General features: G+C 38.9%; 1 protein-coding gene across 1 annotated transcript in view; it reads left to right on the forward strand.

The window, feature by feature from the left end:
* The window catches only part of tbcd (tubulin folding cofactor D), a 36,888-nt gene extending 19,010 nt beyond the window's left edge, over positions 1 to 17,878 (forward strand). Inside the window, exons 15-39 of the mRNA XM_058049828.2 lie at positions 2,376 to 2,433; positions 2,522 to 2,551; positions 2,744 to 2,829; positions 3,875 to 3,955; positions 5,595 to 5,668; positions 5,777 to 5,894; positions 5,982 to 6,042; positions 6,116 to 6,138; positions 6,587 to 6,618; positions 6,695 to 6,757; positions 6,823 to 6,899; positions 6,967 to 7,054; positions 8,352 to 8,470; positions 8,564 to 8,655; positions 10,775 to 10,915; positions 12,463 to 12,546; positions 12,626 to 12,784; positions 12,856 to 12,994; positions 15,156 to 15,277; positions 16,519 to 16,596; positions 16,678 to 16,764; positions 16,851 to 16,938; positions 17,023 to 17,132; positions 17,209 to 17,293; positions 17,757 to 17,878. Of these exons, the coding sequence (XP_057905811.2) occupies positions 2,376 to 2,433; positions 2,522 to 2,551; positions 2,744 to 2,829; positions 3,875 to 3,955; positions 5,595 to 5,668; positions 5,777 to 5,894; positions 5,982 to 6,042; positions 6,116 to 6,138; positions 6,587 to 6,618; positions 6,695 to 6,757; positions 6,823 to 6,899; positions 6,967 to 7,054; positions 8,352 to 8,470; positions 8,564 to 8,655; positions 10,775 to 10,915; positions 12,463 to 12,546; positions 12,626 to 12,784; positions 12,856 to 12,994; positions 15,156 to 15,277; positions 16,519 to 16,596; positions 16,678 to 16,764; positions 16,851 to 16,938; positions 17,023 to 17,132; positions 17,209 to 17,293; positions 17,757 to 17,768 (2,107 nt within the window). The 3' untranslated portion in view covers positions 17,769 to 17,878. The remainder of the gene's footprint in view (positions 1 to 2,375; positions 2,434 to 2,521; positions 2,552 to 2,743; positions 2,830 to 3,874; positions 3,956 to 5,594; positions 5,669 to 5,776; positions 5,895 to 5,981; positions 6,043 to 6,115; positions 6,139 to 6,586; positions 6,619 to 6,694; positions 6,758 to 6,822; positions 6,900 to 6,966; positions 7,055 to 8,351; positions 8,471 to 8,563; positions 8,656 to 10,774; positions 10,916 to 12,462; positions 12,547 to 12,625; positions 12,785 to 12,855; positions 12,995 to 15,155; positions 15,278 to 16,518; positions 16,597 to 16,677; positions 16,765 to 16,850; positions 16,939 to 17,022; positions 17,133 to 17,208; positions 17,294 to 17,756) is intronic.
* Positions 17,879 to 19,056: the final 1,178 nt, after the last annotated feature.

Consider the following 19,056-nt stretch of genomic DNA (forward strand, 5'->3'; position numbering starts at 1 on the left):
ACTGTCCAGGTTTTAGGAAAGAGTAAACAAGGCCAGAAAGTACTTTATCAGGCTGTAACATGGTGTATTCACTGTACCCTGCCGCCGCAGACACATAGTATTCGTACAAGTGAGTATAAATGAGGGGTGTGATGTTGTGATAACGAATAGCTTCACACTAATCAGGGAGCTTTGTCTTTGCATCAGTTACCATATTAGGTAGGTAGATGGATGGATAATTACGTTTGTTAGGAGGCACTTCCTGGTTCACAAAGGATGCTGTAATGGCAAAAAAACGAAAAACACAACACACAGGAACAAAAAGAAGTTAAATTCATGCACTGTAAAAAAAAAATAAATCTGTAAAAAATCCAAGTTGACTCAACTTAAAAAAAATGTGTAACCTCGCTGCCTTAAAATTTGGATTAAATATATTAAATTATTTCGGGTAATTTCAACTCACATGAATATTTTTTGAAGACAAAACAAAAAAAGTTTTAACATTTTTTTGCTTTAATCCAAATTTCTGTTTGGCAGCCTATTGTTTTGTAACAAAATAGTTGATTTAACATGGCATTTCTCGTTGTTATGATTTGTGTCAGATTTCAACCCTGACTTCCAAGTTGACCCAACTTTAAAAAATTTGTAACCTCGCTGCATTAAAATTGTAATTAAATCTAGCAAATTATTTCAACACACAACTAAATTTCTCCAACTTAAAAGATCAAGTTCACGTGACTTATTGCTTTGTTTTGGGAACTTTCTTTATTAGGTCAAATAAACAAATATTTTTGTTGCATCAACAATAGAACTCAAGTAATCTCAACTCACTTTTTGATTTAGTCTAACTAATTAGCTCAAGTAAATTCAACTCACAATTAAATTGAAATTAATTGAAATAATTTGTTAACCTGATTTGAAAATGAGTTGAGATTACTTGATTTACATTGTTGATACGACCAAAATATTTGGTTATTTGAGTTTGTTGAGTCAACTGGGATTTTACTTCTTTTCGTTCGTGTTTTTTGTTAACCTGATTTGAAAATTTGTTGAGATTACTTGATTAATATTGTGGATACGACCAAAATCTTTGGTTATTTGACCTAAAACATGAAGTTCCCACAACAATTCAATAAGTCACGTGAACTTGGTCTTTTAAGTTGGAGAAACTTAGTTGTGTGTTGAAATTACCTGAAATAATTTGCTAGATTTAATCAAAATTTTAAGGCAGCGAGGTTACACATTTTTTTTAAGTCAACTTGGAATTTTTTACAGAACGTATCAGCTTCTTAAATGCAGTCGTCTGGGTTGAAATCTGACGCAAATCATAACAACGAGAAATGCCATGTTAAATCAACTGTTTTGTTACAAAACAATAGACTAACAAACAGAAATTTGGATTAAAGTCAAAAAATGTCTGGAACAATTTATTTTGAAAATATTAAAACTTTCATGTTTTGTTTTTAAAACATATTTTTAAAACATTAGCATAAGAACAATCTGACTGTTTCTTACCATCTGTGTGATGAGTGGCACCATCACAAACGTCTGAGCATGTGCAAACCCCATCACACTCTTGTACAAGTTGTACACCCACATTTCAAAGTAGACTGAACTATTTCATTAATTGGGAGGATCAAAACCTAATTTCATATGGTCATTATAATATTCATTCATATTCAAAACATTTCTAGTTGTTTCAACTTTTTGGCAAAATTTAGTTGTCCTGATGCACAAAAATAAGTTGACAGAACTAAAAGCTAAAAAAAAATGTTTACAGTGTGTGGAAGTGCTGTATATTTGTTTTTGGTATTTTTGTATTTCAGCGCCAATACTTAGAAAAAGTACTGTTGACCATGGAAAATGAAATGACACAAATAAATTGTTATGTTGGCATTTTTTCCATATTTTCACCAAAATGTATTGTTTTCTCTTACATTTTTAAAGAACATAAGTCAATCAAAGGGGACCTCTTACGAGTTTTTCATTTTTCTGACCTTTAAATGTTGCTACAATGTTGTATTACACAATTCCAAAGCATCAGATAATGAGGTTTGGAAGTGAACCCTGAAAGAAATTTGGGATGACTCAGTCCGCTCGAGTTCTACTGATCCAGACTTCCTTATTTGGGCTGCAGTTTGCCTGCACTCGGACCTACCATACATATCTGGAAGTCCTCGGGAGTGCTTGGAAGTGTGACCAATCACAGCAGAGTGGGTGTATCAATAATAGGGCAAGGGTGGAATCAATTAAACATACCATTTGGGTCAGGAGGAAGTCCACTGCAGAAAGAGGTGCAGAATATGTTGGGTACCGTGTTTAGCTGCTCTATAGGAGTCCACAACTCAATGCAAAGCATAATATTATATTGTCCCTCATTATGTGCTTCTCTGCAGCTCTTTGCTGATCGTGACGGTTTTTGATCGAGATGTCAGCTGCCGCAGAGCCGCCTCTGTAAGTGTTCAACACGCCGCATCACTCCGACATCATTTCACATTTTACAGAATTGCATTTTTATTTTATGTCTCACTTCCCGTCCCAGGCTGCTTTCCAGGAGAACGTTGGCAGACAGGTCTGTAATCACACAATTGTGTACAATCCTACTTTATGTTCTGTAGGGCTTGTGAAAGCACTTGAAGCTGGAATAGCTTTCCAGTATAGCTTCAGGGCAGCAGCGACAACAGCCGTTGGGCTCTAAATCACTCTTCAAGTATGAAGTCCGGATTCTTGTGATGAATTGGCTTGTTTGTTTGTCAATCAACAGGGGACATTTCCACACGGCATTGACATTGCAACTACAGCTGACTATCATGCTGTGGGGAATCGCAACAACTGCTATCTGAACACCAGGTACTGAAATACCACCAGTAATCATAACAATAAAATACATAGGATTATAACAACATATACACTTTTTATAAATAAAAGTTCATCCCGTGATGAATTAGTTAATTTCCAAAAAGTAGGATTCCTTATTTAAAAATTTAATATTTTTGTAATTACGACCTTCTATTACAATCCCTCGACATAAAGTAACACCCCATATTCATATATTGTACTCAATATAGTAAACATAATAAGAGTAAATAAGCCATTTAAGACATAAATAAGACCTTGTACTTTTGTGTTTTCTTAAATCTGTAACATTAATCCCTGTTTTCTGTTGTGTCAATCAAAGCAGCAATAAAATCAGATTGTTTCGGCGGTCTTTTTATGCCTTACCGAACATTACAGTAACGTTAGCGACACCTAAATACAAGGATGAAGAGTCTTGAACCAGTCATGATGTGCTATACATATCACTATATTGACACTTACTATGGTACACATTATGTCATTGGATGCTCATATCACCTCGTACATTATTAAAAAAAACAAAAAACCTTAAACTGTATTATGGAAAGCAGGAAGTGAACAAATGTAACAGTTACTGATTGTAAAAATACCAGATGGAGGGGTAGGATTTAATAAGCTTTGCTTCTTCCTACTCCTTTTGGGCATGTGGAACTGTGAACTGATTATGTGATGCATTCAATTGTAATCTGATGCATGTTCAAATGAAATAAATCCATTACCATTACCTAGTGACCAGTGTGGAATATTACATATAATTCCTAGCATCTTCTGAATGCCTTATATTTGCATTTTAGTCAATTTTTATGCTTGAAAATGCTTATTTTAGACAACACACAGCATTGCCTAAATATGCATATGTTTTCAGCAGTAATAGGTTGTATTCAATCTATTCAATATATTGTTAAAACAAAACGTGACAGAGTGAAGCCAGGAAATTGAAAGCACAAAGCGGCAATGTACGACTTTATGCCCAATTGGAATGTTTTTATGTTTTCTGTGTATGTTAATTATTGTTTTGATGTTTTTTTTCCCCCCCAAGTGTTTACATCGCCAGTTTTCCCGAATACACCAAAGCCATGATTGATCACTTAGTAGCCATGAAGATCAACCACTGGGATAGGTAAGTACATTTTCAGCTTTTTTAAATGTATTTTTTTTTTAGTTTAGTTTATTGGATGAGTGGTTCGCATGTTTGCCTCACTGTCAGGAGATTGAGGGTTTGAATCTCCGTTTCGGCATCTCTGTGTGGAGTTTGCATGTTCTCCAGGTACTCCGACTTCCTCCTAAATGACAAAAATACACATGTTAGGTTCATTGGAGACTGTAAATTGAATTTGAGTGTGAGTCTGCAGTGGTGTAAAAAAGTGTTCCTGATATTTTAAATTTTTTTACATGTTTGTCACACTTAAATGTTTCAGATCATCAAATAAAAGTAAATGTCAGTCAATGACAACACAACTGAACACAAAAAGCAGTTTTTAAATGAAAATTGTTATTATTAAGGGAGAAAAAAAATCTAATCCTACATGGCCTTGTATCAAAAAGTAATTACCCCTCCATCAGGAAGAAAGTAATTGAGATCTATCATTCTGGAAAAGGTTATAAACCCATTTCTGAAGCTTTGGGACTCCAGCAAACCACAGTGAGGGCCATTATCCACAAATAGCAAAAACATGGGACAGTGGTGAACCTTTCCAGGAGTGGCCGGCCAACCAAAATGAACCCAAGAGTGCAGTGACGACTCATCCAAGAGGTCACAAAAGACCGCACATTTCAGAAAAAAACATCATACCAACACTAAAATATGGTGGTGGTAGTGTGATGGTCTGGAACTGTTTTGTTGCTTCAAGACTTGCTGTGATAAATGGAACCATGAATTCTCCCAAAAAAAACCCTGAAGGAGAATGTCCGGCCATCTGTTGGTGACTTCAAACTGAAACCAACTTGGGTTCTGCAGCAGGACAATAATCCAAAACACACCAGCAAGTCCACAAAATGAAGACTTTGGAGTAGCCTAGTCAAAGTCCTGACCAGAATCCTATTGAGATGCTGTGGCATGACCTTAAAAAGCAGCTTCATGCTGGAAAAACCTCCATTGCGACTGAATGACAACAATTCTGCAGAGATGAGTGGGCCAACATTTCTCCACAGCGCTGTTAGAGACTCATGGAGAAAAAGAACATCATACCAACAGTAAAATATAGTGGTGGTAGTGTGATGGTGTAGGGCTTTTTTGTTACTTCAAGACCTGGTTGGTGACCTCTAGCTGAAACCAACTTGGGTTCTACAGCAGATCCAAAACACACCAGGAAGTCCACCTTTGGAGTGGCCTAGTCAAAGTCCTGACCTGAATCCTATTGAGATGCTGTGGCATGACCTTAAAAGGCGCTTCATGCTGGAAAACCCTCCAATATGGCTGAATGACAACAATTCTGCAAAGATGAGTGGGCCGAAATTCCTCCACAGTGCTGTAAGAGACTCATTGCAAGTTATTAAAGCGCTTGATTGCACTTGTTGCTGCTGAGTGTGGCCCAACCAGTTATTAGGTTCAATGTTAAGTGTGTATTAAGTGTGACAGACACGCAAAAAAAGTACGAAATCAGGAAGTGTGCAAACAATTTTTCACACCACTGTAATATGTGCCTTGTTATTGGTTGCTGACCAGTCCAGTGTGTACCCTGGGATAGGCTCCAGCTTACTCATGACCCTAATGAGGACAAATGATGGATGGGTGTTTGTTTTTTTTAATGTGTTTTCAGTGCCATTCGGGAGCTTACATCCAAAGCCCTCCACAACCTGACGCCTGAAGACCCTGATTACATGGCGACATCAGGTAAGCAATGTCACCATACCCGTTCCCTTCCAGGCTAAATTCTCAACATGCACATTTTTGACTGAACACTACAATTATTTAAAACAAATTGCACTTGTTTGGTTGCAGTTTTGCCGCGACTGTTGCACATGGCAGTGGCTCCTGACCTTCACGGTCGCCATGGAGCCATTTTGGCGTGCGCCGAGGTCACACATGCGCTCTCCAGACTGGGCCTGCACACCAACAGGTTGATGTTTAATAATATACTACACACATACATGCATGGCTTTAAAGTAAAATCCATTTCTAAATATTTGTTTTAACTTTCCAAAAGGAGCGTAGTGGAAATAATTCCTTCAGAATGTGTAGAGGCATTGAAAGACATTCATCAGAAGGTAAAGCACGCTCCAAATTATAGGGTCATAACTTACATTTTTGCTAACTATCATGTGTGTGACCTACTTTCAGCTACAAGACAAGAAACAGTACAGGTAAGGTGAAATAAAAATAAATAATTCCGATGATGGGCGGCACGATTGTCTAGTGGTGAGCGCGCAGACCTCACAGCTAAGAGACCAGGGTTCAATTCCACCCTCGGCCATCTCTGTGTGGAGTTTGCATGTTCTGCCTGTGCATGCGTGGGTTTTCTCCCAGTACTCCGGTTTCCTCCCACATTCCAAAAACATGCTAGGTTAATTAGCGACTCCAAATTGTCCATAGGTATGAATGTGAGTGTGAATGGTTGTTTGTCTATATGTGCTCTGTGATTGGCTGGCCACCAGTCCAGGGTGTACCCCGCCTCATGCCCAAAGACAGCTGGGATAGGCTCCAGCACCCCCGCGACCCTCGTGAGGAAAAGCGGTAGAAAATGAATGAATGAATGAATTCCGATGATTGCATGTTAAGAAAACATAATAATGTTTTCCTTATGTTTTGTAGGGGATATGGTGGAGAGCTGATGAGACCAGCGAGTAAGTGATTCTTTATAATAATTTAAAAAAAAAGGAAATATCACCTGAAGTTAATATGAGTAATGCTTTTTTTTAGTGTGCAGGCTTATTGAAAAGCTTTCCCTGTCCAAAATGCCCTTCAAGACCGACCCAGTAATCAGTAAGTCATTTAGTTGAAATAGTGGCCCATACTATGTGTCACTGACCACGTGTATTGGGTTCTAGCCGGCTGGCAGTGGCTTATTGACGACACCATCAAGACTCTGCATTTGGTTTCTAGCGGCGCCAAGGATAGCATCATGGTAATGACTAACATGGAGTAATAGTGTGACAGGTTTGTTTATTGTTGGGACTTTGGTGTGCCAACAGGCTGCTGTGGTGTGTGCCTTGACGGCCTTGTGTGAGGAGTACTACCAGGACCAGGACCAGCCCGGCCAGGCTGACTCAGAGAAGCAGAGTGTGTTTTTTTTTTTTTTAGCTTGCTACTGTTGTTCATTCATTTATTCATTCATGCATTTTCTACCGCTTATCCTCACAAGGGCCGTGTGGGGTGCTGGAGCCTATCCCAGCTGTCTTCAGGCGACAGGCGGGGTACACCCTGGACTGGTCACCAGCCAATCACAGGGCACATATAGACAAACAACCATTCACACTCACATTCATACCTATGGACAATTTGGACACACAGAGATACTCAAGGGTGGAATCGAACTCAGGTCTCCTAGCTGTATGACCAGCTGCTACTGTTTTTTTTAATAAAAATAAAAAACAGTAGCAGTAAAAATGACATAGTTTCAGGGTAAGAACTCACAATGATATATTCACCGAAGTAATGTAAACGGCTTTTTAACAATAACAACAGTGACAGAGTGGTTTGCATGCAGGCCACACAATCACAGGACACAGGAGATTAAGACCTGGGTTTGAATCTCCTGTTGTTTTCATGTTCTCCCTGTGCATGTGGGGGTTTTCTCCAGGTACTCCGGTTTCCTCCCACATTCCAAAAACATGCTAGGTTAATTGGCGACTCCAAATTGTCCATAGGTATGAATGTGAGTGTGAATGGTTGTTTGTCTATATGTGCCTTGTGATTGGCTGGCAACCAGTCCAGGGTGTACCCCGCCTCTCACCCCACTTCAGCTGGGATAGGCTCCAGCATACCCATGACCCTCGTGAGGATAAGCTGCATAGAAAATGGATGGATGTACATACATAATACATTTTATCATCAGCAGATTTACTTCCTACCCACTGTTATTACTCTTAAATATGTTTGTTTACAGCTAGGAGACCAGGGTTCAATTCCACCCTCGGCTATCTCTGTGTGGAGTTTGCATGTTCTCCCCATGCATGCATGGGTTTTCTCCGGGTACTCCGGTTTCCTCCCACATTCCAAAAACATGCTAGGTTAATTGGCGACTCCAAATTGTCCATAGGTATGAATGTGAGTGTGAATGGTTGTTTGTCTATATGTGCCCTGTGATTGGTTGGCGACCAGTCCGGGGTGTACCCCGCCTCTCGCCCGAAGACAGCTGGGATATGCTCCAGCACCCCCCGTGACCCTCGTGAGGAAAAAGCAGTAGAAAATGAATGAATGAATGAATGTTTGTTTACTTTTTTCCTTCCATGTATTATACAAGTCTTTGCCCTTAACCCATTTCTGCTTCAAGTCACTCCCATGAGCCCAGAGGCAGTCATATGCAGCAGCGTAGTAAGCGTTACAAACATGACCTTCCAAGTGTATATGTGCTTAGGTGTCCTCGTGTCTCAGTACATCGACGAGCTGAAGAGCCAACAGATGCTCACCCGTTGCGGCTCTGCCCTCGCCCTCGGCTGTCTGCCAAGCTTTCTGATCCACGGTAAACTGAAGCAGGTGCGCCTAAAGTCAACACATCATTACACACACATCATTGACATTGAAGTGTTGCAGCGTGAGCTTATTGTCGGGGTGTATGCATCTCTCTAGGTCCTAGAGGGTCTTCGGTGGATGCACGCCGCATGTCAGAGTGAGGGGCGTTTTCCAGAGGCCAGGAGGGATGCCATCCGAGCTGTGGCTCAGTGAGCTTTTTCTTGTTTTATTCGGTTTTGATTTTTATTTATTTTTGTTGTTGTTTGAAAGCACATCTCTCAAAAGGCTCCTTGTGTTCCTCTGTTGTTTGCTCTGCTGTGTGCGAGCTTCACTGAGGCTAAAATAAACACCTGACTCACATTACCTGCAGGACCTGAATGACGTGTCAGTCCAATTGTACCCAACTCCTCTCAGTTTCTATTTAATCACATTAGATTTTTAAATACAGTTTTTTTTGCAATGCGTTTTAGGCTTTTTATAATTTTTCATATGCTGCTTCCAATAATAAATGCAAAGAAAATTGCGCAATCAGAGAATAAATAAATGGACATGCTAAAGTAAGTGGAAAAAATCACATTGGAATTAAATAATAGTTTAATTTTATTATTATTTAATAATAATAGTTTTAAATATATAATATATTTATATTAAAATAATATTTAAAATAACTATTTTATTTATGTACAGCAGGGGTCTCAAACTCAATTTACCTGGGGGCCACTGGAGCTAGGGTCTGGGCAAGGCTGGGCCGCATCAGGTTTTCAAAAAAAAAAAAAAAAAACAGAAAAATATACAAACTTTTTCAGTGCTTTGGTTCCGATTTTCTACAATAAAAACTCTGATAAAACATTCCACTGTTCTCAAATATCTTAATTTTTATTTTTCTGCACAAAATAAGATGAAAAATAAATAAAAAATCAAGAATAAAGTAATAAATAATCAGTAATAAATACATATAATAATAACAATAAAACGGCAAATAATAAAAACTTAAGAAACCACATATAGTTGGTGGGTAGACAAATTATTTTTTTCAGATTAAAATGAACAAAGCATTATTAGAGCCCTGTAGACATGACAAAGCACGACTATAGTCACATTTATACTCTTTTTATTTACAACATATTGCGCAACTGCAGGGTCTTGAGACACATGCTACCTCGCAAACTAGAGAGTTAGCGACCTAAACGGTAGCCTTCAAGTTATTTCCTTTAAACTTAAAAAGCCAAAAACTTACCACTTCCACACGGATAGGGAGGATAACTATTAACAGTTATTTAACCTTTAACATGAACATTAATCAAACGTAATAATTTTTTCTGGGTACATGATACCATACAGCATCCATATACAACTTGCGTGGGCCGCACTAACATTAAACTTTCATATCAAGGCGGGGGCCTCAAACTAGTGTTCTGTGGGCCACATTTGGCCCGCGGGCCGCGTGTTTGAGACCCCTGATGTACAGTTTCCTGAATTTTTTTTTAATGTAATGACACATTCTCTTAGTTTTGTGTTTTATTTAATATTATTTAGATATTATTTTGCCAAGAAAACATGGTGATGTTATATGGGGGAAGCAGTGGCTCAGGAAGGTTGGCGGTTTGATCCTCGCTGGGCAAGACCCACCATCACCCACTTTTCCTCCCAGTGTTGCCCACACTGGCGTGTGAATGTGAATGAATATTTGGTGGCGGTCGGAGAGGCCGTAGGCACGAATCGGCAGCCACATGTCGGTCAGACTACCCCAAGGGGGCTGTGGATACGGATGTAGAGTACCACCACTAGTGTGGGACTAAGGAGTTATATAATGGGTTCACTCTATATTCATTATTGTTTTCACATAATTGACAAAAAGTTTGAGTTCCAAAGTGAGTCTTACCCTTTCTTAGTACTACCATTTTCAATATTATTTCCTCAGAATTGTCAGAAAATATCCAGAATAGTACGAATAATTTTCAAAATATTTATGGAAAAAAGGAAACAATTATAAATAATGTAATAATAGTACAGTAGGCATTCTTTAGTCCATTTAAAAGCACTATACAAATCCAAGTCAATATTATTATGACTTGTAGTAGTATTAATTATATTAGTAGTAGTAGTATTAAATATTACAAATTTCCCCACTGAGGGATGAATAAAGGCATATCTTAATATTTCTAACACGACTTGTTACTTTTGCCACACAAATATCAGATTCAGTCAATAAATACTCACTGTATAAATATTTTTAGCTTATCTACATGCTGATGTAAATATGTGCCTTGAAAGTACTACAATGTGACTTTGGTGTATGACCCTTAACATGATTTTCTTCCTAAACAGAGTATGTATAAAGGCCGGCGTCTGTGCCAGTGGACCCCCTAGCTCAGTTCTCTGCTCGGACAATATAGCCGAGGTGTATGGCGTCCTGCTGGACAGCATGGACGACTACAGCATGGACAGCAGAGGGGACGTGGGCGCGTGGTGAGTCATTCATATCCATTCATATGTTTGCCTCAGGTATTGAGAATGTTCCCTCCCCGTTAGGCATTTTGGTGTCTTTCTTTCCCTCCACACAGACATAACACGCATGATGATTGTCTTAGCAGTAGCCCGAGGCAACGCTTACCTTTGCAGCAGGAATGCCACCAGGCTTGTCACTTGGTCCCTCCTTTTCTACATGGGATGGGCTGATTCTTTCTCACTCTTATTTCCATACATAGATATACTAGCGATATATGAAATCTCTAGTTTTGATTGGTTACATTTTAGATTTTTTTTCCTCAAGGAAATAGAATTACGGTCATCTTTTCCAGGGTCACATCATCATGTTGGTATCATAAAAAAATTACTTGTGCAGCCAACATTTTAAAGCCATATTTTAACATTCCTAAAAGCAACACAATCTTAACTATGTGTGGCAAAAGTATTGGGTCACTGCTCGAGTCTCACTGTTTTGAATGTGATCTATGTCAGGGCCTCCAGCCAAAGCTCTTTTTTTGTTGGCCCGTGGAACATTCTAAAAATGTAATTTAACAAGAAAACAAAAAAAAAAAAATTTGAAAATTCAACATAATTTTATTTATGTTTATTTATGTTAAAATACGATGGTAATGGTTTTATTTCATTTGAACATGCATCAGATTACAATTGAATGCATCACATAATCAGTTCACAGTTCCACATGTCCAAAAGGAGTAGGAAGAAGCAAAGCTTATTAAATCCTACCCCTCCATCTGGTACTTTTACAATCTGTAACTGTTACATTTGTTCACTTCCTGCTTTCCATAATATGGTTTAAGGTTTTTTTTGTTTTGTTTTTTTTTAAAATAATGTACCTTGTACCAAAGTACGAGGTAATATGACCATACAATGACATAATGGGTACCATAGTAACATAGTAACAAGAAAAAGTTGTAATCTAACAAGAAAAGTCATTATTTTGGGGGGAATAATGTCCTAATATTACTCGGAAAAATAAAGTAATTTTAGTAGCATTCAACTATTAAAGAAAAAATACATTTTTTAATATAATATGTATAATGTGCTACATTTATAATGTAATACAAGTATGTAATAACGTATTATTATTATATATTATTATTATATATTATATTATTGTATATTATATTATTATTACATATATATATAACGTATATTATTACGTATGTAATAATGTAACAATGAAAACAAAACAAAGTGAAAGTAATTTTTTTGGAAAATCAGGTTGTGGAAAAGGTTATAATTTTAGGTGAATGTCAAAATATTATGAGAATAAAGTCATAATTACAAAAATAATTATTTTCAAATAAAGTTGACATTAAAAAAACAGTAGTAAAAATGGGGAAAAAAAGAGCAAAGGCCACAGTTCATTCTAATAAGCTTCTTCGCCCATATTATCATTTACAAAATGTCAAAAAATGCAATATTCACACCCAGAATTCATCCCTTCACTCTTGCTGAACTAAGCTCTTGTACAGTAATGGGAAGTACTGCACTCATGTATTGTTTTATTGTTCAATTCCCCACAGGGTGAGGGAGGCAGCCATGAGTAGCCTGAAGGATGTGACTATTCTGGTGATCAGAACTGCTCCAGAGATCCTTCTCCCAGAGCAGTGAGTAGATTATTCTTCACATCTTATTATCTTTGCTTTGTTTGTAGTTGACAGATGTCTGTAAATGGCTTCTTTTCAGGGTGAAGTGCATGATGTGCGGCCTGGCCCGGCAGGCAGCAGAAAAGATTGACCGCTACAGAGCGCACGCCGGTAACATCTTCACGCAGCTCCTCCATTGCTCTGACCCTGCGGTACCTCACATCCCCCACCAAGAGGAGCTGCTGAGCATCTTCCCACCGTGAGCATCTCCTCTCCTCTTGTCACCTTGGTGTCATGTTCACCTGTCCATGTCCTCGCCTCGTCTTTCAGGGAGGTCAAAGCCAGTCTCAACTGGAACGCCCCATCACAAGCCTTCCCTCTTATCACCCAGCTACTGGGGCTGCCCGAGTACCAGTATCACACCCTGTTAGGCCTCACAGTGTCTGTGGGTGGCATGACCCAATCCACAGTGAGTGGCTCTTTCTCTCTCTATTAAACACACACACACACTCATAGATGACGTTGTGTTTTTAAAAGGCTTGACTCATGTCAAATATTTTTTCCATCCTGGTTTTTAATGTGCCAAGCATCTCTGAAGTATTTTTAAAACTTCTTTTTCACGTCTTCTTATATTGCAATATTTTCAGTAGGAATAATCACTCTTGACTGCAATAAAACACGTCTTTATTCAAACAATAAGGAAAAAAACGTGTCACAAAGGAAAAAGTTGCCACAAAACACATCAACACTGTCATCTAGTGGTCGCAATGAGATACAGCATTTTATTCATAGCAGTAAAATATTCAAAATACAGGCATATTTCAAAGATTGTTTGCTCCACTGTATTTATAAATACACTTAATGAAAAGAATAGTAGGGTATACTTAGCACAATAATCTGTGTTTATTGAGCCACTTTCGCAGTTGTTGAGACATCAAACTAGTCGAGTCTGGATCTACAGCGCCTCTACTGGTTGCAGTCAAGTAGTGCACTCCATTTTTGCAGGACACAATCACCAATTCCACACAATGGACAGCTTTATTCATTCATTTTATAATAATAATAATAATAATACATTTTATTTGTATAGCTCTTTTCAGAGTACTCAAAGACGCTTTACAGTAGAGAAAAAAAGAAATAAAAATACAGTTGAGTAAAAACAATGCATTAAAATACAATATCCAAACATTCATTCAGAGCTAAAACAAGGCTAAAGGCGGGGCGGGGCCACAAAGCTAGGAGACCCGAGTTCAATTCCACCCTTGGCCATGTCTGTGTGGAGTTTGCATGTTCTCCCCGTGCATGCGTGGGTTTTCTCCGGGTACTCCGGTTTCCTTCCACATTCTAAAAACATGCTAGGTTAATTGGCGACTCCAAATTGTCCATAGGTATGAATGTGAGTGTGAATGGTTGTTTGTCTATATGTGCCCTGTGATTGGCTGGCGACGAGTCCAGGGTGTACCCCGCTTCTCGCCCGAAGACAGCTGGGATAGGCTCCAGCACCCCCGCGACCCTTGTGAGGAAAAGCGGTAGAAAATGAATGAATGAATTAAATGGGATACAGTGTATTGTATTATTATGGTTTCCATTTTAATGGTAATGATTTTTATTTCATTTTTATTTCATTTGAGCATGCATCAGATTACAATTGAATGCATCACATAATCAGTTCACAGTTCCACTCCAAAAGGAGTAGGAAGAAGCAAAGCGTATTAAATCCTACCCCTCCATCTGGTACTTTTACAATCAGTAACTGTTACATTTGTTCACTTCCTGCTTTCCTAATATAATGTAAGTTTTTTTAGACATCTTTTATCAAATTTAAATCCAGGTTGTAGCCCGCCTCTTGCCCGAAGACAGCTGGGATAGCCTCTGTGAGGAAAAAGCGATAGAAAATGAATGAATGAATGAATGTTTTTACTGGCCACCCAGTAAATAAATTTAGCACCTTGTGCATGAGTAGAAATCGACCAACAGAGGGCGCCATATAACAACAGAAGCCAGCCTCTTGACTTGTGTCCATAGTCATATCTCTTGAGACCTTCATTTTTTCAGATTACACTCATTTATTCTCTCCCCTGAACCCTTTGGGAGCTGATAACGACAGCAAGTTAAGAGCCGCACAGATGAGGTCAAGTAAAACCCAAGTCCCTGTGTCGGTGGAGTGAGTTAACAAACTAGAAGGAAAGAAGCTTGCTTTTCCACACATGCATCCTCAGGGGGGCCCACAGGATTGATATGTTTGCCCAGGGTCGCCTGTAAAATGAGCCGGGGCTGAATCAATACATGGGCCAACATCAGCATTCTCACACCACAGGCACACACACACACACACATTGTATTAAAGCATCACATAGCTTTCCAGGAAGTGTCCATTTGCAGCTCCCGGGGGCGTATGTGGATGTGTTCAGGCACCCATAAAAGTGATTTACTTAACAAGCTTTTAATCAGCAAGCGTGTAACTACTTATACAAGCAGTTTGTGGTGGTATGGACCATAAATTACACTTTTTATTAGTGCTGATGAGGACTGATGAGCCACAAAACAAACCTGCGATACAGTAGCTGTTCATGGTGTAACAGTGTGTTCATACACAGTAACAAATGTGTCCTTCTGACGCTCTTCTCCAGGTGCTGTCTTCGTCCCAGTCTATGTTTGACTACTTGCGAGGGATCCAGGATGACCACGCCGCTCTAGCACACTTTAGAGACACATTGTTAAAAATCTTTCGGGACAATGTCCGCAACGACAGGTACAAACTGAACTCTTCCTGTTGATTGTAATGGTAATGGTTTTATTTCATTTGAACATGCATCAGATTACAGTTGAATGCATCACATAATAAGTTCACAGTTCCACATGTCCAAAAGGAGTAGGAAGAAGCAAAGCTTATTAAATCCTACCCCTCCATCTGGTACTTTTACAATCAGTAACTGTTACATTTGTTCACTTCCTGCTTTCCTAATCTAGTTTAAGTTTTTTATTTTTTTATTTAATTTTATTTAATTTTATTGTATTTATTTTCTTTTATTTTCTTTTATTTTCTTTTATTTTATTCTATTCTATTCTATTCTATTCTATTCCTGCATCCGTGAAGCGGTTGTGGTATTATTTGGTCCCGCTGTGTCAGCAGCATCATCCCTCGATTATTCATTCTTCTATTTGTAAGAGACGTACAAGATGTTGAACTCCAGAGAAGATGCTCTTATTGCAGAAAAGAAATTCATACTGAATGTACATTTTGTCAATAAAGAGCAGGAAGGAGGCATAAAATAGAAAAAAGGAGGCAAGGACAGTGCGGTAAAGGGAATTGCTGACAAGAAGACATTTGTGTTACAAGTATGCTAGCTCTTCCTTCAAAGCATTTTAACCTATTAAATGGGATACGGCGGCACGTTAGTTGGTTAGCGCGCAGATCTCACAGCTAGGAGACCAGGGTTCGATTCCACCCTCGGCATGTTTTCCCTGTGCATGTGTGGGTTTTCTCCGGGTACTCCGGTTTCCTCCCAAAAACATGCTAGGTTAATTGGCGACTCCAAATTGTCCATAGGTATGAATGTGAGTGTGAATGGTTGTTTGTCTATATGTGCCCTGTGATTGTCTGGCGACCAGTCCTGGGTGTACCCCGCCTCTTGCCCGAAGACAGTTGGGATAGGCTCCAGCGACCCTCGTGAGGAAAAGCGGTAGAAAATGAATGAATGAATTAAATGGGATACAATGCAGTGTATTGTATTATTATGGTTGGCATTTTAATGTTAATGGTTTTATTTCATTTGAACATGCATCAGATTACAATTGAATGCATCACACGATCAGTTCACAGTTCCACATGTCCAAAAGGAGTAGGAAGAAGCAAAGCTTATTAAATCCTACCCCTCCATCTGGTACTTTTACAATCAGTAACTGTTACATTTGTTCACTTCCTGCTTTCCTAATATAATGTAAGATTTTTTTAGACATCTTTTATCAAATTTAATTTGTTTCTTTTTGTAGGATCGTTCTCCCTTTCCTTAAGATGCTAAATCAGATGTTGTCCAACGGCTCCTTTGACATCTTTACTACAGAAGAAAAGTGAGTGTCACTGCAACACCTTATGTATTTCCAGCACAGTATATCAAAAATGTGTGTTAATTATGTTTTTTGCATCACTAGTCACCAGTTCTGTGTGGACCTCCTGGCACTGTGCGAAGGCATCAGAAGATCCAAAGATGTCTCCAAGCTCCGTGCCTGTGTTTCTGTGTGAGTCCCTTTGTCACATTCAGAAAAAAAAAATAATTTTCTTAAAAATAACATCTATGTTCTTGTATGACGTATTTCATTGCCAGCTACTGTGGCCTCATCCAGTTCCAGGGTGATGTCAGGAAGAAGATCCTCTCCCAGCTGTTGATGTTACTCTGCCATTCCTTCCTTGTGGTACTTCCCAAAGAATCAAGACAGCATCAAAGGAAATTCCCTTACTTCCCATCAAATAATCCCATCAAATGGCTTATTTTATAGATAAGGACGACCACCGCCAGCCAGATGTACGAGATGCTGCTAACATACGATGATGTCGTTGATCTGGAGGTTTTGGATGATGTCATGACTCTACTCAGTGATACTGACTGGTAATGGGCCTTTTAAAATTCCTATCTATTTCTTACATAGATTAAGGAAATGTAAAAGTGCCTTTCTTGGTTGCAGGGAGAGTGACCCCGCCACCCTCCGCACCCCAAGAAATCAGCTTTGTGATTGGCTGGGAGTTCCCAGACCACGGCTTGTTGCTAAGGTAACACTCATTAGCCACAACATTAAATACACCTAATACGCCAAGTAATACACCGTAAATACTGTAATTATAGTATTCAGCTCTGAACATAGACGTCACTTCCTGTCTACTCCTCACTCAACTCACCCAGGGAACACATTTCTATCAGCACAAGTCTTATTTTTGTCTTAAATTTGCTTATTGTCTCTTATTATGTGTACTAAATTGGGTAATATTAGTGTAAATGTGACTATAGGGGTGTTAGTTCATGTCTGGAGAGCTCTAATCCTGTTAAAAATCATACAGTGAAGCTCGTAAACAGGTTATCTGTGCTCCAACTGCAAAAAATTCAATTTAGAAATAAAGATCTTACTTGGTGGAAATTCACCTATCGCAGTCGCAACTCTGGTTTGATACAGTTTATGCACTATATATAACAATAACCTTTGTTATTTGTTCTAAAGTAGTGTCTTTTTGCCAACAGAAGCCAGCCTGACATTCCTGGTCATGTTTCCAATGCAAGGTATGATTGTCTGAATGAATGGGTTGCGTCATCTATAATAATCATGGAATCATGTTTTTCCATGATAATAAATAGGCAAAAACACATCCCTGGCGTCCATTCCTTTGTCTCAATTCAAAGTTAAGATACGCTTTCTTCACCTCAGAGCTCCCCTGGCAGGTGAAACCCTCCACAGTTGGAGCATTTTGGCATTTTTGGTTGTCCACCTCTTAAACAGAAGCCATTGTGTTGCTATTGTAACTATTTGATAGTGTCCACATTGTCCTCTTCTTGACTCGTGACAAAGCTGCAGTTGTTGCGTCATGGTTTTGGACCGACACTCTTGGCCATATTGCATTACATTCTTTGGTAATCTGATTAATTTAACAAGATTTTTTTTTTTTTCCTATGAGAAATGTGCTTTCACTCCTTATTGAATGTGGCTGAAAAGCTTCAATGTGTTCTACAGTCTTTTTATTGGAACTCCTTTGCTTGTGCTTGTGGTCGGACAAAACTATGGATATAAGTTGGAGATACTTTAGAGCAGTCTGTGTCCAACTTGTATTACAGTACATTGTTGCAATTGGCTGTGACTATGTATTTGTAGTGGTCTATACTGTATAATGTTCTTATATTGTCATGTGAAGGTTCCTAGATAGCAGCTACAAGGCTCTATTGTGGTTAAGAAATGTAGTCATATAAGTCATAGCATTGTTTATTGTGTCAGTGGTTCACATTCACTTTCGCCAACAGCAGGCGTCGTTATATATTTGTCTCTGGGAGTCTTAATATTGCCCCGGCCACATAATTCGACTTTAATTAATTCCCAGCCCAGATGGAAATTCCTGAAGTGTTGTTTTTTTTTCTCTCACAGGCTGGGGCAGATTGACGGTAAAGTGAGCAAAAGCTTTCTATACAGTTCTCCAAGGCTGAGATGATGAATTGTTGAAAGGCTTACAGTTCACTGCCAGTAGCCATGGCGATTCCTCACGTATACAAAGGCAGCCTTGTGGAGGAGTGGAGGGATGGATGGAGCCGTGGGGGGGGTTGGTCCCCTTAACCCACTCTGATATTTGGAGTCACGGCTTTGCACTTTACGCTCTTTTAATTTTCATGCCACTTGTTAATGACTTGAATGGAGGCTAGCAGAAATACATTATGAATTTTTCCCCCATAGGAAACAATGGAGATAATCTGTTCCAGGGTCAAACTGTGGCTTTATTAACTGTACAGGTGATTTTTTTAAGTAACATTTTCCCATACCTGACATTCTTACTTGTCA

Source organism: Doryrhamphus excisus, linkage group LG16, assembly GCF_037039965.1.
Source record: "Doryrhamphus excisus strain RoL-2023G ecotype Guam linkage group LG16, RoL_Dexc_Guam_v1.1, whole genome shotgun sequence".
Classification (NCBI taxonomy): domain Eukaryota; kingdom Metazoa; phylum Chordata; class Actinopteri; order Syngnathiformes; family Syngnathidae; genus Doryrhamphus; species Doryrhamphus excisus.